Source organism: Aulostomus chinensis, chromosome 12, assembly GCF_037954235.1.
Source record: "Aulostomus chinensis isolate RoL2024-O1b breed Wild chromosome 12, RoL_Achi_v1.0, whole genome shotgun sequence".
In the NCBI taxonomy this organism is placed as follows: domain Eukaryota; kingdom Metazoa; phylum Chordata; class Actinopteri; order Syngnathiformes; family Aulostomidae; genus Aulostomus; species Aulostomus chinensis.
Window position 1 is genome coordinate 17,705,659 of NC_141331.1, and position 16,945 is coordinate 17,722,603.

General features: G+C 40.7%; 1 protein-coding gene and 1 long non-coding RNA gene across 3 annotated transcripts in view; one reads left to right on the plus strand and one right to left on the minus strand.

Annotated features, from left to right (window-relative positions):
- hs6st3b (heparan sulfate 6-O-sulfotransferase 3b) overlaps positions 1–13,706 on the plus strand; it is a 77,277-nt gene extending 63,571 nt beyond the window's left edge. Inside the window, exon 3 of one of the 2 annotated variants that reach the window (XM_086220581.1) lies at positions 9,537–13,706. In XM_086220581.1, coding sequence (XP_086076707.1) covers positions 9,537–10,296 — 760 coding nt within the window. In that variant the 3' untranslated portion in view covers positions 10,297–13,706. The remainder of the gene's footprint in view (positions 1–9,536) is intronic. The other variant, XM_086220582.1, reaches the window with a different exon arrangement.
- On the minus strand, positions 3,502–4,193 carry LOC147252321 (uncharacterized). The gene is made up of 3 exons (XR_015118747.1): positions 4,164–4,193; positions 3,933–4,006; positions 3,502–3,803 (listed from the first exon to the last, which is right to left on the minus strand). It is a non-coding gene; the product is annotated as an uncharacterized LOC147252321 (long non-coding RNA).
- Positions 13,707–16,945: the final 3,239 nt, after the last annotated feature.

Below are 16,945 nucleotides of genomic sequence, written 5' to 3' on the forward strand. Positions count from 1 at the left end.
ATTCCTTTATAGGTTATTTTTTTCTTCCTCATGAGATTTGTTCTATTGGTTTTGTGTTGATCTCCATTTGGAATAAAGGACACAGTAGCCTGGGATCAACACACCGCTAGTTTACTGCAGTCAGCTAATCCTGGATCAGTTTACACTCGAGTTTTATTATTAGAGGCTCCAAAAGTTTGTGAAAGAGCCGATCAGTGATGAGAAGTGCTGGCCATTGGGGGCAGCAGAAAAGTTTCTGAACACAACACAGACATGAACTTTTTTTTTCTTTAACTCGGGGAACTTAAGAGGACAAGAGTTGCTCACTTACACGTCGGAAGTTATGGGTTCAGTTTTTAATTCATTAATTCATCAGGGTTGTTGGTCAAGTCAAGTTTTGGTTAATAAAAACTGACTTGTTTTGATGTAAGAGGGCAGCTGATTTGGGTTTAGTTTTCGTCTTTCCACCAAAATCGTCATGGTCATTATTTAGTCGTTAATTATAGCCGACGTTGACAAAATCTTGAGATGATCTTGTCTCATCGATCCAGTTGTTAAAAGGTCCAGGTGCACATTTGTAGTCTCGATTTCGTCAACAATACAAACACTATTTGAAGACGTTGTTTTACTTCAGTTCAGTTAGACCTAAATCACATCAACGTATTCAGGCAGCATGTAACTTTTCCTGTTGCCGAACAAGCTTAAAATATTTGTGCACCATTTTCGTTTGAGATTAACGTTTCGATCTAGTTTCACTCTCATTTCATGTGCATTTACACTTGCTGAATAGGAGCAGGAGAACAGATTTAAAGTTCCTCACTCTTACGTGACCCCACATGGGTCTAACGGCAAAAAGCTCCCAAGCGAAGTGTTTTCAGACTCGCACACAACGTACATTTCTCGGAATGCCATGTTTGTTAATTGGTGAAGGGGTTGTCCTGCTGACAGCTGAGGTAGCTAAACTGGGAACCTGCTTCTCAGATCATGGTTGTTGGTTTTTTTTGGGGGGGGGGGGGCACAGGCAGGTACCACCTTTTAAGGCTTGTATCTTGTTTGTGTCTGGCAAGAAAAGTAACATTATCTACGTTGATCCATGGCTATACCGAGGGTTATGATAAAAGCTGATTTATTCAGGAGCAGCTTGCTCTGCTCTTTAAATGCAGCTCTTAAAATACAAAGACATGAAATTGTTTGCTGAGGTGGAATCAGACACCGCAGCCTCGCTCCCCTCCGTTAACAGTGTTGGAGTGCCCCAAGTGGAGGCCGATGAAGATGCGTCGAGATAGACACAGCAGACAAACATGGAGACTGACAAGTGAATTCAACGGCGTGATTAATGTGACAACCTTTAAGAAAAGGTTATGGATCCAGAGGGAACGCTAATTTCTTTAGGACATGGAGGAGAAGCAGAATAGAGAAAAGGGCAGATGTCAAGTGAGGTGCAAATTTACAAGAATATCCTACTTTCTTCATCATACTGCTACACTTACCTCAGCGTCCGGCCTCTGAAGTTTAGACGCTACAGGTGAGTAGTCAACAGTGAAAAGCAGTGGAAAATGTTAAAGCAAGCATCATTCAATTTGCTCAGTAGAGTATTTGCATCACAGGTTCTGAAATATGCAAATGATCTTGAGCAGATTGAATATTATGAACTTTGAATAATGAAAGACATGAAACTAGAGGGCATTGGAAGCAATGAGCGGGCCGTCACACCCCTGTGTGTGTGTGTGTGTGTGTGTGTGTGTGTGTGTGTGTGTGTGTGTGTGTGTGTGTGTGTGTGTGTGTGTGTGTGTTGGTGAGGAAGGTGAAACCTGATATGCGTAGATGTAATCAGGCTGTGGCTCTTATTAAACGTGGATTTTGGAAAAGATATGACCATGTGGAGTCAAGTTACAACAATTTCTTGTTCCAAGGGGAATAATCAAAAATCCAAAACCACCAAGGTAACGCAGTTCAATGAAAACTCTAAGTCCTCATGGTAACCCATCAACCAACTAAGAGAAGTACCTTTACCATGCTGTGCTGTCCTTTCAGATGTTTTAGCGAAACACGTGGTGTTTTTCGCTGTCGATGACCTTTTGGCGCCACAGTGTTAACAACAACAGTGTCATTGCATGAGACAAACAAAATAATGACTGTATTTCCAGCCAGTGAGGATATAGTTCTCTTGTCCCTCAAACACTGTCTCGCTCACGGTAGCAACCATGGTGGCCCGGCACGCACGTGTGACATCACCTGCGTGGAATGAAAAAAGCTGCTGCTTTTTATCATCTAGATGACAAAAAACATTGCATTCTGTTGGCAACAATTTGAGTTTGTAACTATGATTTAATTACTTTTTGGAACTTATGTGTTAAAATACTCTATGACTGAAAAACAAATCAGATTACCGTAAAGCACTACTGTAATCTAGTTTTAGCCCAACACTGGCTAATGCTAATCTGCCCCAGAATGTTATGGCTTCTTCCTCAGCCTTTGCAGTAGCCTACATCTCTCCACCGTGTTTGGTGAAAATGGGCCTGGTAGGTTTTGTGTAATCTTGCCGACAGAAAAAAAAAAAGAAGCACGTTTTCTGTCATTAGAAAGACGATCTCAACGCTGACCATCACCGTGAAAAAGCAATATCTATGATGCATGCTAACAATTCCTACTAGAGGGTTTTGTGTTTGGACCAAAAACAGTAGAAACTGAAACACAAAAGTGTCTCGAAGTGATTTATTCTAACAAATATCGCAAGGTTCAGGGAGGAGAGTTCACTGGCTGAATACACGTAACTGGTAGCTTTCCAGAGATGAGGGTGAAATAACGTCATACACCAGGAATCTGGACACAGGAGACAGAGGCGTTAACAAAGTTGAGCCGCACTGGAGGTACGAGCAAGCCGAGCCACCTAACGTGGCTGAGCAATCTGGAGCGTCGGCATAGGGAGCGGCTTCGTACTGCGGGTGATGAGATGATGACGAGCAGGTGCACCTCGTTAGCCAGCTGCTGGTGAGCCAAGACCCCTGGGGGAGGGGAAGAAAACAAAACCCCAAACCCTAAGAGTGCCAACACAAAATTAACACCCACCATAAAATGGCTGTGCCGTCTCACTCAATAAGGAATTCAAATGGAGCGTTTGTTTCTAAATCTTTTCAAAGATTCAGAATGTAATTAATGGCACAGAGGCACATAAACACACTAATGGTAGTTTGATTTGGGCCAGGGACCTTTGTTGAACATTTTCCTGTATGTTTATTATCAGTTATGAAGTTTTGCTCATTTACAGAGAGAGAAACTGCAGCATTTAGACCGAGGCCAACATTGAAGAAGACAGGAAGTATTCAGGAGGACTCCGTTAGTACTTTATATGATGTAAATCTTTGTTCCAGCCTGTGTCACTAAAAGTTTTATTTTTTGTAACATTGACTGGACGGTTTCCTAATGTCATTTAAGTAAGCTAAAGTTAAGGGTTTTTAAGGTTAAGGGTTTAAAAAAAAACAAAAACACCTGTTGTTATCCTATGCAACCCGATGTCACCGTTACCATCAGATTGTCACAACAGTGTTATGAAAAGACTAATACAATGAAATAAACAAATTGACCATTTAATCACACCAGCACAAGATAATTAAGAATAAATTCATCATCATACTTTTTTTAATTTTTTTTATTTCTCTGCTTCAAAATGGAAAGTTTGACAAAACCTTTATGCCTATGAAGCTTGGTAAATTTGTACGACCGATAATGAAGTCTTAACTGTCTGTCGCGACTGAAGCACCCTCATGGATGATTTCCAGTGGAACGTGAGTCCGTTTCAAATCCAATGTGTTCCAGCAAAATTACTGAAAGACAACAACAAGCACTGAGCCAGTTAGAATAGCTGAAATATAGGAGCCCTTCTGTGTTTGATCCAGATCATGTCGGTGGTTGTTGAGAAACATGTCAGGTAACAGTGTCACCTTGTTACTCACAGTCACGTCTCCCTGTGAACGACAGTAAACTGTTTCTTGACGCAGCTTCCAGAGGAGAAATGGAGAGATCAAAGCTGCATCACAGAGAGGATGTATCAGAGAAGTGCACAGGTAGAGGGAATCACACAGTTCAAAAACCTTAAATCTCGACCTCACACACACCCCACACACACGCTCTTTCTTTCACCTGACATCCCAGCATCAGTCAGGGATGTGGTCTGACTTACTCACAGACTATCCTTTGCTTTGCCGTGATTGTCCTGCCCTCCCCTCTCCCACACATAAAGGCCCCGATGGGTGAATCCAGTCCTAACTCCGTGTACACAGGCTGCACGTCTCTGTTAGCAGTCTGCAATCAGGAAGAAGCAGTGACATCCTGTCATTATGGACTAATTATGGGCAATTAAACGCTGGTTGTCGCTATTTGTCTGTTCGAAAACTGGGTCTTACATCTGTTTCAGTGTGTTTATGCAGACAGTTTTCAGGGTTAGCATTGTCTGCCCTTCAGTGAATCCACCCACTTCACTACTGCAGTGTTGTCTCCGGTAAGATGCATTACTGTTACGCATTTATTTTGCACGGACTGCAGTATCAATACAACTGACTGGGTTTCCTCTAGAATCACCGTGATCTTCGCACTCGTGTTGTTGTTTTTTTTGTGAAATATCTCATAGAAGGTCAGAAGCAGCATTTCTCTTATCAGTCTCTCTTAGCTCTCAGACAGTTTTGTTATCCTCTTTAATATTCAAGGACAGCTCAGCTCCACCAACTTCAAATCACTGCAGCTTTAACCATGTTAAACAATTTTACTTTCACCATCCTAAAAACAGTCCAAGAAATGTTGGGTAATCAGTAATATTAGGTCACTGTACGCTGAACTTTTGTTGTAAAAAAAAAGCGTTATCCCAGATGTGTGTGTAATTCAACGGTGTGTTTTTCTCCTTGTGGAACAATGAAACAGAGAAAAGTCATGGCTTGTGATCATTTTTAATGCCTTCTCTCAAACTAACGAGATGAATAAGTTGTGACTTCAATACAAAAGGCTGCTTTTATTGATCGTTTTAAATTTCTACAGACGAACGGACCTGTCATCACGAGGAAAGTAGGGTTGCTATCTCGAAGTAACTGGTTAATTAGGTTGTTATGAAGAGATACATTTCTTAATTATCTCCAGGGAATGGGGTAAATACATTTATCATGAGAAAAGTGTTATCTCGAAACAACGAGCTAGATGAACAGTTATCTCAAGAAAACAGGCCTCTGTCTTTGTTTTCCTCTAATAACCCTGTTATCATGAGAGAAATTGATTTGATATCCTGAAGTAATGAATTCGTTAGGTTATGTAGAGCTGAGATGCTTCATTATCACCAGATGAGGCGATAAACACGTCTGTCATAATGAGAGAGCCGGCGCCGGTATCCCGAGATTACAGGCTTCTTTCACTTTTTATTCACTTATTTTGCTATCAGTGAATGCGCCTGTTGTTGCGATCTCAAGATAAGGAGATTATCTGGTTATGTCCAGATAACTGCATTTACAGAAGTCATTGCAAACACAGCCTTTCTCAGTTTCCGTACGGGACAAAATTTGGAAGTTCACTTCGGCCCTCGTGTCTTCCAGGATGAATAATTGGTCTCTCAAGAAAAATAAGGCCAGAGCTTCTAAGTGCAATCATATGTAATACCTTGTACTAACAAGACAGCTGGCAGACAAACACGATAAGAAATATCACTGTAAGGGACGCGGTGGGCTCAGCGATAACGTTCTCATGGCGTCATATAAGAATACATGTTTATGAGTGGTATCAGAGGGTCAGAACAGTGCATGAATGTGCTTAAGGGACGCCTTTGGTGAAAATGTCATTTGAACGTAGATCAAATTCACAAAAAACCTGCAAATATAATGACATTTCAATCAACCTTGGTACCATAATTCTACTTAGAAACTGTTAAAGTAGTGGGCATGAGAAACATCACACCTGCCGGACATCGTCTCGGTGGAGTTCTCATAGCTACAACCGCTGTAAAAACTGGAATATTTAAATTGGATAAAGAAAAAAACGATGTGTGGTTTTAAATGATATCGGCTATCTGTCTCAATTACCCACTTTTTGTCATAATACAAACTATACAGTATATCGCTTGTTTTGTTTGCCTTTTTTTTTATCAGACTGTAGCGATGAATAAAATGTACTTTATTTGTACCTAATTATTTACACGATGCCCAAATATTCTCAGCTCTTCCCTCTGCTCCCTCCTCATCCCTTAATTTAGCCCTATTGTGAATTCCTCCTACATCCCCTTCCTAACAGCCCCTGTTTAGTTTGCGCTCCCTTGATGTCCGGCTGATGTTTTCCAAATGAGTATTCTGAGGCTGAATGAGTTTCAATATTGATCCTTGATTAATAAAGAGTTCAGAAGGGAACTCAACCTCAACACATTTAAATAGGCTGGGAAATCTTGCCAAAGGGATGTTGCTCTGTCTCGACATTACCATACGAAACTGTTTATTAAATTGTGCGATTAAAGCAGCCTGCAATAGTATTTGCTGCGCTTGTATGATCACGTTTTTCCAGCGGCGGTTTTTGATACTGATGGTAAAATGACTCTGGGTGTGATATACATGATGACAGGGACCAGAGGTAAAAGAAGCATGTTCGTTTACTCCTCCAGCGCTCTCCATCCATCTGTAGCACTCAGTAAAAGCCTTCCTTAGACAGCTCTGCAGACACCTTGATCCTGATGCTTTTTGACACTGATGGTGCACAAAAACTGACCTTTGGGCTGTCGAGTGCACTCAAACAACACTTGCTGCATGTGTTTTTGTCCCACAGTCCAACCAGAACGGTTCTGAAGTCGGCCAACTGTCAGGATGAAGTCGCTGTCGCCACCAGGATCTAATCACAACTTTGTGCCTGATTCATTTTTGGGTAGTGTAGTCAGTGGTGATGCCCGAGGTGAGATCATACCAGGACACACACCTTGATACCCCAAAAGACAGGCTTCAACACAGATCTACAATATGGTGCACGAAAGAGGAAAACACAGATGTGAAGTATCAGATTTTAATTACCTGTTAAAGTTATAACATAAAAGAACTGAGACAAAATTATTTTTCACCTTAGAAGACCTTCCTTGGGATTTATCATTGTCAACATTCACTAACACCTTGAATTTTTTGTTTTGTTTTATTGTTATCTTTGTAACAGTAGAAAGATGTTAAATGACTATATCGGCTCCATATTGGCAGAACTTCTAATAATCACATTTACTAAAATGGTGAATAAATACTGGTATTATCATGATGCCAGATTTGTAAGATCATAATATCTATTTTTTGTTTTTTTTTTACAATTACATATATTTTATTCTTATTATTTTAATTTATTCTTATTATTAAATCACTGGATTTCTCCTTACTCCTATGAGGCTGTACACATGGACCTCCACGACATACAAAATTTGAACTCATTGTGCATCTCTTTGATGAATCTTTACTTTTGTCACTTTCACTTCCGAAATATGAAAATATAAATCACGTGTGGTATGGCGGCGGCGCAAGGACGACTACAGCTTGGAAGGGTGTACAGTGGGGGAGACTGAGGAGAGAAAACACTGGACTCTCATCTTAAGACAATTCTTATTGCACAGGAACTGCACGCAACACTCGTCACACCTCCTTGTCTAAAGACTTTCGACTGTCCTTGAGGCAAAGTCATCAATGACGTCATCGTAGGTCAGTGGTTTTAAAAGTGGGATGCAGGTCTCCCTGGTGGGGCGGCTCAGTGACCTGAGGTAAAAGAATAGTACATCAGCTATCAGAGGGACATCATCTGAACGGCCCAGGATTTGGTAAAAGTTGCTTTCCTTTATTATTTCTCCTACTTTACATGCTTCTGGAACTAGTCGATGTTTTTCGGACAGACTGTTTTAATGTCTTTGGTGAAATCTGAAGTTATGTCAAACAGCAACAGGAAGCCCCTTTGGCTTAATTTTTGAGTGTCTAAGGGATCATGAATAAAATCGGAGAGGTCTCCAACAGCAACACTCAACTCGTAAAGTGTAAGGCTGAGCAGGCGCTTTACTCAAAGTTTTGTCTCGCTGTTTAAACATATATTTCTATCATAGATTTCTCACTCAGCAGCCATGTTTTTTGCTCGTGACACCTAGTCGACTGAGCGCTCGGGTGTCATCAAAAGCTTCCTGTTCTTTTCATAATCCCGGACCAACTTGCACACTTGTTGATGTGATTCGCACCCGGTAGTGAGGAAGAGAAGCGCTCCAGCAGCTGCCTTGCAATTCAGAAAAAAAGTGTGTGTGTCAGTGTGTGTGCGTGTGTTTGTCACCCAAATCACCTACATATCTGTATATCGTCGAGGGTGTGCAGGAAAGGGAAGGGTGGTTGAATAATGGTGTTGCAGGTTTATATACTTGTTTCCACAAGCAATCGATTTACTGATTCTTTTCAATTAATTTTTAATCTAGAAACCATTTAACAATATGTACAATAGAAAGGTGCTGCAGATTTTCCCATTAGAGAACCAAAATGTTAAATTCTTCATCAGAATATCTGGTGTCAATCTGATACAGGCCTAGGGATATCGGTTTACACTTTACTCCAGTGGTAATTTGCTTTCGCCAACTGTTCCTACTGTTATTAACACTTTCATTTAGCTTTTACAAAATATTTTGCTGTGTGTCAAGGTTCGGAACATTTTTTGTCTAATTGAACCCAAAGGGCGAAGCAAGTACAAGTACATAAGTCCGATTGTGTATCTCTTTTATCCCTATTCCCAAGTGAGACCACGTGGATCTTTGTAATGTCGAAAGAAATAAAGCTTCTTAGTGGTTGTGAAATCTCAGTGCCGCCTCTATCTGAGCGGGTTTCGTTTGACATTAGAGTGCACTTTGATAAACCTGTGGTTCAGCACAGTTTATCTCCATGGAGAGCTGCAACTTTGGCATGAAGGGCAGATATAACTTCCAATACGTGAGCTGTAAAAACATCAACTTCAAACTCAGACATGTGTTTGATCAGCAGCACATCCCCATGCAATTTTATAACATGAAAATGTGTTGATTTAGTCAGTTAAAGTCACTTCAATATCTGGCGACGTTGTTGCTTCGTGCAAAAAGCCGAACCACGCTTGCCTACCACGGAACCCTAATTATCTTCCGTGTTCAGAGATTGTTCTTTTGCAAGTATCCAGGACACGCTCTCTTGAGGAGAGGCAGAAACACAATGGTGTGTAAAAACAAAAAGAATAGTGCTTCTATTCCAGCTCCTCACCTCCAAAGTGCCAAATATGTTCCCTCCAGTAAAATATCCTACTGTGATTGGATGACAAATGAGGGGTATACCGAGTTAAGGGCAACAGATTTGTAGGCTCATTATTTTGGAATTTGTCTCGCTGGTTTTGCCAGTGATGTTGGCAGGTGGCAATACTCTACTTATTCTTATACCTCATTATTTCAGAGAAAAATGTAGAAAACCAGCTCATGTCATCAGTGAGAGATTCATACCTAGGCAAAAGTGACTACCTCCTCATACAATGCAGGTAATGCCTCTCTACTCACAGTTCTATGTGATCTGTTTTGGCTGCAGGAACTTCTACTACATCACAATGCTACGTGACCCAGTTTCCCGCTACCTGAGTGAGTGGAAGCATGTCCAGCGTGGCGCCACATGGAAGACCGCCCTCCATATGTGTGACGGACGCTCGCCTACCCAGGACGAACTTCCAACTTGCTACAGTGGGGATGACTGGTCTGGTGTCACGCTGACTGAGTTCATGAACTGCCCGTCCAACCTAGCCAACAACCGACAAGTCCGCATGCTGTCCGACCTGAGTCTGGTGGGCTGCTACAACTTGTCCTCCATGAACGAAAGCCAGCGTAACCACATCCTGTTGAGTAGCGCCATGAGCAACTTAAAGAACATGGCTTTCTATGGACTGACTGAGTTTCAGAGGAAGACGCAGTACCTGTTTGAGCGGACGTTCAGCCTACGCTTCATCTCTGCTTTCACACAGATCAACAGCACGAGAGCCGCCAACGTGGACCTGAGCGAGCCTGTTCGCAGGCGAATCGAGGAACTCAACTTCTTGGACGTGCAGTTGTACGAGTACGCGAAGGACCTGTTCCTGCAGCGTTTCCAGTTCACGCGCCAGAGGGAGCACCAGGAGGTGCGTTTGAGGAGACGCGAGGAGAGGCGTTGGCTGCGGGAGCAAAGAGAGCAGGGCAGGCCGTGGTTGCCCAAACACAGAGGAGTGGTGAAAAAAGGCGATGGGGGGTTTGAAAAGGGGACAGACAGTGACTTCCCCACCACCACTGAGGACTATACGAGCCAAGTGGCCCGTTGGTGAGACTCTGATCTCATAAAGAGAGGGAATATGAACTTTACTTTGACTTGCCAATCATGTTTCTCTCTCTGTCTCACCAATAATTTGTCTCCTGCATCTATCTGTTTCTTCGCTTTCAGTGTTATCTGCTGTTTCTTTAAAAAAAAAAAAGTCTGTGTCTCACAGCAGCTCTGCCTTGAGGTGTCTTAAATCTTTAAATGCTGCTTATATATTATTTTTGCTATTTAATTTCTGCCTTGTTTATTTATCTTGTGTTGAAAAAGCAAGTCAGCTGAGGTGGGCGGACAAAAAAGAAGAAACAATCCAAGACCATAGACAGCATTTCTTTTAATTTTTGACATTCACTGCAAAACGCGATGATTGCCATTGAAGCCATCGTCTTTGTTGAAAGCAGTATAAAACATATTCCACTTAAAAGATGTGTTTGTAGAAGAGCTTATGGTTGCATGTCCACGTTGTGCTTAACTGGGAGAGCGATGTCCAAAAGATAGAAGCCAAAGTGAATAAAGAAGATGTATGGATTTTAGTTTTATGATTTAATGCCTACAGTATGAAACGCTTTCTAAAAATCACACAGTAGTTTGCATGCAAGTTTTAAAAGAAATGATAGACAGCTGTCTGCTAATCTTTTTGGTTGCAGTGCATTATTCATTACTTTCACAAGCGCAATACTTTGCAGGCTTTTCACACCACTCCCCGAGAGGTCAAAATCACAAAATCCAGCTCAAACACTGTGTGATTACAAAAGATTTGTCAGCAATTCACTTATTAAGCCGTGAAAGGTAAACAACAGGTGATGAAACGTGTCATGGTGGTTGGTTTGTGGTTTGACTGTGAATGAGATGATCGGCATTCAGCTCTCATGCCTCTCACGATCACCGGCTGCTCTTACATGTTTGTAGAGCTGGTGGCACGCCGGGCGGTAGAGAGAGAACCGATGCCAGCAGAGTACCAGCCCCACAAAGGCCAGTCACAAAGCAGACAGCTTAGGGATACAAAATGTCTGTCATTTGTTCTGCCGGATAGTTTCCAGTCCCCCAAATCCAATCAGTGCGGCAGTAGATGAAGATGAAAAGAGGAGTTGTTTTTATCTGGTTAAATAGGCTTCAGTGGTCGTGATGCTTTTATGCCTCTTATCGCGTATTCTCTCAAAAATCCATGCTTATCAAATTAAATGTTCACTAAATGTCAACACTGAAGTCAAATGGCTGCTGCTATTTTAACAGCAATTTCTCCTTCCTGTCTGATTGCAGTAAGAAATACCTCAATACCTTTTTTCCATTCAAAAGTGACAAATATTGTTGGTTTTTTTTTAATTTCAATTAATTTTGTTTGGATCTGAAAAAAAATGCATGTTGTATACATAATACAATATAACATGTATACAATATGTATACTTAATACAAAACTATACATAAATATGCCTTTATGTATATTTGTGTGGATGGTAGGAAGGGAAAGTGAAGTCCATAGCACATGGATAACATCGATCAAGTGTTTCAAGTGTACACCACCTGTGAATAATGAGTCATTATGTAATTAATACGCAATCATCTAATTTATGACTTAGCACTGAAAGACTGAGCTCATGGTGAACTTTTCTATGGTGAGAGCTCAAAACACTGCAAATAAAGAAAAAATATGCAAAGAACAAAACAGACAAACACTGGCAAATAAGAAAGAGTACTGAAGTGAGCTTCACATCAGCAGTGTTGTACACTGAACTAAATCATAAAAGTTTTTCGTTTGCTTTAATGGACGATGCCAAATATACTTATTCACCATCCTCACAAGGAGATAGATACCCTGATTGCCTCTGTGTGCAGTAGGGAGCTGAGACCCCCAGAGACCTGCCGACCGCCTGCTAGCGTAGCACAATGAATGGTAGTGGATGGGAGGTGTTGGCATGCTTCTGTCAAAAGTCAACCGATACACTTCGCTTTAAAGCAGTCTTGAATTAAGATATTGCAAAATGCAAATGTACTTCCCTGGAAATACCTTCCTGACTGGGCACAATGATGTCAGGCTGCACCTCATTGGAACTTTGGCCAGCAAAAGAGGGCATTTGTTGATTGCTGGAGGAGCGTCTGCTGATGCTAATCAGGGGCGATTTTGTAAGACAGGATGAGAATTGTTACTTGTGGACAAACCCAGAGCCTGCACTCGATCCATTTGATGATTTTGACAGCAGTATGCTAGCACTTCCAATCCACTGAGGTTCATTGTGCTCAGCTAAGTAGTGCAGAGCTAACGCTAATCCATGAAAGCACTGACATAAATGATACAATTAATGAAGTTTGTGTTGACTTCCTTGGAAATCGTGATTATGGCTGAGCTACTGGTAATGTTCCTTCCCTGTTTCAAGTCAAAATGTTGCTTGTGAATTGCCTCCAACAGTGTAACTGTTCCAGATACACCTCCAACAACAGATTACTTCACTTTACATTAATATTACAGTATGATTTTTTTTTAAATGGCAGGTTTTTTTTTAATTTTTTTAAATAAACCATCATGCTTCACTGCCGTGTGACAAGCTGTAGGATTACAGCGTTTCCCTGGTAACAGATGGCATGAGCACTGCGTGTGCTCCATATGTGTTGCTACATAGCAGTATGAAAGAAACACTTCTACTGTTGTTGTTAATGTGCTACAAATATGTGTAAATGTGTACATAGAAGAGTGAGATCATGTCAACTCCAAAACAAATCTTTATGGAGTTGAGAGATTATTACACATTTGCCCCATTCTGTACTGTAATTTATCAATGTCCTACAACTTTCTACTGTTTGCTGTCTGAAATTGAATTATATAAAACAAAATTACATCTTATTTCTGTGAATGAAATATTTTATTCACAAAATAATGTCCTCAAAGGCCGATTTTAGAATTGCACAGGTGGACATTTGCAGTTTGGTGTAAATAAAGTGAAAAGGAGAAAAAAAAAAAGAGAAAAAAAAAAGCCCACATGAATTTTCACTTTGACATTAGTCTGAAGAAGAAAAGAATCAATCAATCAATCAATCAATCAATCATTCGCTGACATATCACTTATGATTAAAGGAACATTTAAGTGAACTTTTACACCATAGTAGCGCGTATTCCTGGAAAGCTGATTTACCTGTATTAAGGCTCTATTTGTGCTCTCTGTTTATTCATATTATTTGACGTGTTGCTAAGAATGGCTTTGCCTGGAAAAAAATGTCTTGCCAACATCTCAGTGACAATGGAGGAGAGCTTTCTCGGTGTAAACAGTTTCTATGTACATGTTAAAAAGTCTTGTGATGAATTGAACAGCCTTTTGGCGTGTAATATTTAATCAGCCATTTCTCTTGTTAGACTTGGGGAAAAAAAGAAAAAAAAGAAGAGTGACTTCTGCTTCAGAAATAAATGCATTGCATTGCCATGAGATTACAATGTGTGTTGCTGTTATGTTCCCAAACTAAGAAGATGATGATGATTAATTTATCCAATGATGAATCAGAATGCTGCTGTCCCTCACCTAATTTGGGATGGAATCCATAAAATAATGTATTTAAGAATAATACAGTAATGCAATGAGTACAAATGGTATGACCCAGTGTGAACAGAAACACCGTCACCATTAAGAAACGTGAAAAAGGCAACAATTCTTTCAAGAATCATCTCTTAACTATTTTTGTCAGATAGGGCTGCAATCCATTCACACGTCTTATTGTGTCTTTACTGTCATTGAACAGATCAGAGGTTCTCAACATGGGGTGAGAACCGATACGGGGGACACAAAGCAATTACTGGGGGTTGCCAGAACTGCATTTTTAATTGCACCACCAGTGAGAGTGATATCCTTTGTCTTGGTGTCAATCTGATGGAGTGTATATGAATTGCGGTGGGCCTGCTCTCGAAAATATGAAAACCGGTATAAATTATAAACTGTGAAATATAAAAAAACAACAGAACAAATTCTTAAAGTAAGGCCTGGAGGATTCAAAAATTTTACGCTGTTTTATTTATATATCTTAACACAACCAGTTAACCTATGGAAAGACTGGAGTATTTCTTGCTATTAGTGTTCATTTAGACCTAAATGAAATTTATTTTTTTCTCCACGTCAGCAAGCGTGTGTGAGCAGGAGACACACACACACTCAGCTTGTTAAAAATTACAACTAAATTCATCCTTCTGAGTGAACCCACCTTCCACAGAGCAGCGGCCCAGGGACCTCGTCCAGATCTCTCTACCGGTGTCTTGGTCAAGAGCACCAACATGTGTATAAACTACAAATACATGGATGGTGGGGGAACCGGATCACCCCCGAGGAAACTCACGCAGACACGGGGAGAACATGTAAACTCCACCTCGAGAAGTGTGTGTGTCCACCTGCTGCAGTTCAATAATAAATGAGGTTAAAAAAAATTTTTTTTTTTTTAGACAAGTGTGATTCAAACCCCAGAACCTTCTTGCTTCTTGTGTGTGTGTGTGTGTGTGTGTGTGTGTGTGTGTGTGTGAAGCAGTAGAATTAAAAATAAACATATCGAGTGTCTTCTTATGTCATCTCAATACTTGACGGTGCTTACTTGGCTTCTACCGACCAAATAAATAAATCTACCTGATAAAAATGACAGCGAAGTTTGACTGCAAACACAATGATGACTCATGTCAGGTGTGCTTTTGAGAACACGTCAAACTTATCATGATTCAGTGTGTTTCCAATAATATTTTCTATAGTAATTAACTAATTTTCCCCCCACAATGTATTCTCCTCATTACAAGCTGGTTGACACTGAGAGGCTTCCTCCTCCCCTCAGGTTTTTTGGCATGGATTGCTGCCTCTGCATTTCTTTCAGTCGGCTGCAGCGAGTTATTTCCTCACAGATGGTACGATTGTATTATCTCTAATGTTTAACCATAGGAAGTGTTTAATGACTTGAAAAAAACACAGCCTTTTCTCAGAGACAGTGTTGTACTTTCTGAGCTTTCATAGTCAGCACAAAATCTGTTGCCGGATTCAAAACAGAGGTGAGAGTGAGCAGCATGCTGCATACACACATGGAAGGATCTTGTGATGTACGGCTGGCATGTACCTGTGTACTAACAGGGGTTACGGTCGTACCCTGAACTTCCTTCACTCGAAGGAAACAAGAATTCAGGTCAACAATGACCAGTTCCACAAAAAGTCTCTGAAAAAAGATGCCTTGATGTACCTCTGATGAAGTATTGTACTTTAATAACACAAACACATAAATTAGGTTTATTTAAAAATGCATGAAATGAATTTCCATCCATCCATCTTCTTCCGCTTGTCTGGTTAGGGGTCGCGGGGGCTGGAACCTACCTCAGTAGCCTTCGGGCGAGAGACGGGGTTCACCCTTGTTTGGTCACCAGTCCATCTCAGGGCCATACAGACATATAGACACACAACCATTCACACTCACAGCCACGCCAAGATAAATTTAGAGTATCAATTAACCTAGTCGCCATTTGCATGTCTTTGGACTGTGGGAGGAAGCTGGAGTACCAGAGAGAACCCACACAGGAACAGGGAGAACATGCAGACTCACACAGAAAAACCTCGTGCCCGACAGTGCTAACAACTGCACCACCTTGCCGCCATGAAATGAATTTCATCTTTAGTCACAGCAGAAATGGTTCAGTCAGTTTATTATTTCAGAATAAAGGTATTTCTTTTTAGATATACTGTCGCATATCTTTTTTTTATTTATTTATTTATTTTTTTAACAAAACCACCATCTGATGAGCGTGCCTGCAGCGGTCCTTTGGCTTCACAGGTGAAAACAAAGATAATACTGCCATCTACTGGTCATCCCTTGATGTTACAACTTCTCCTCTGTTTCAGAGTTATGACGATACACAAATTTCCCAGTGTCCCTTGTGGCATTTTTAGAAATCTAATCATTTTATTTTATAATTGTTTAGCATCAAATTAGGGTTTTTCTTATCAATAGTTTCAGAGATTTTGAATTTGAACTAAATTGAATAAAATTATATTAATGTATTCCATCACAGGAATAATAAATGATCTTATTGGTTGAAATGAAACCTTATTTCATTTGAAAAAATAATAAAAACAGCAGAGAAGTGAAACTGAGAGGTGACTTTGTTGATCTGAAATAGAAATTGAAACTGGATAAGATCGGAAAAATTGTTTTACTCCAAGCAAATTGGCACTCAAGTGAGTGGAGTGTATCTGATATGTAAGGTCACATGAAAAAAGACATAACACAAATAGATTGTGTATCAATGTACAACTGTAACAAACTAGAAGTTAGTCAAAGCTGGCAGTTTCCACCAGAAACAGTGGTTTTTCAAGAAATATTTTGAATGGCGGCAACGCCGGCCTAGTGAAGACAGTTTTCTGAGGGTTCTTCGCTTCTTAAATAACTGCTCAGTGTCCGTGGAGGTGATGAGAGGACAGAATGGGTAAACTATCAAAGCCACGATGCTGGGAAGGAATGTAATGTCAAACAGACTGTAAATGACTGCGTAGGTGAATAACAAGCAGGGTGAAGGTCAAAGTTTGACTCAGTCTGACAGTGACGTTTTCCCCTGAGGGAGCACCATGGTGACCTTGCATGTGGCACTGGGTGGCATGTCTCCAGTTTGTTGAGGAGCGCTGTCAGTCTGACAGGTCAAATAAAGCTCTTGTCTCAAGAAG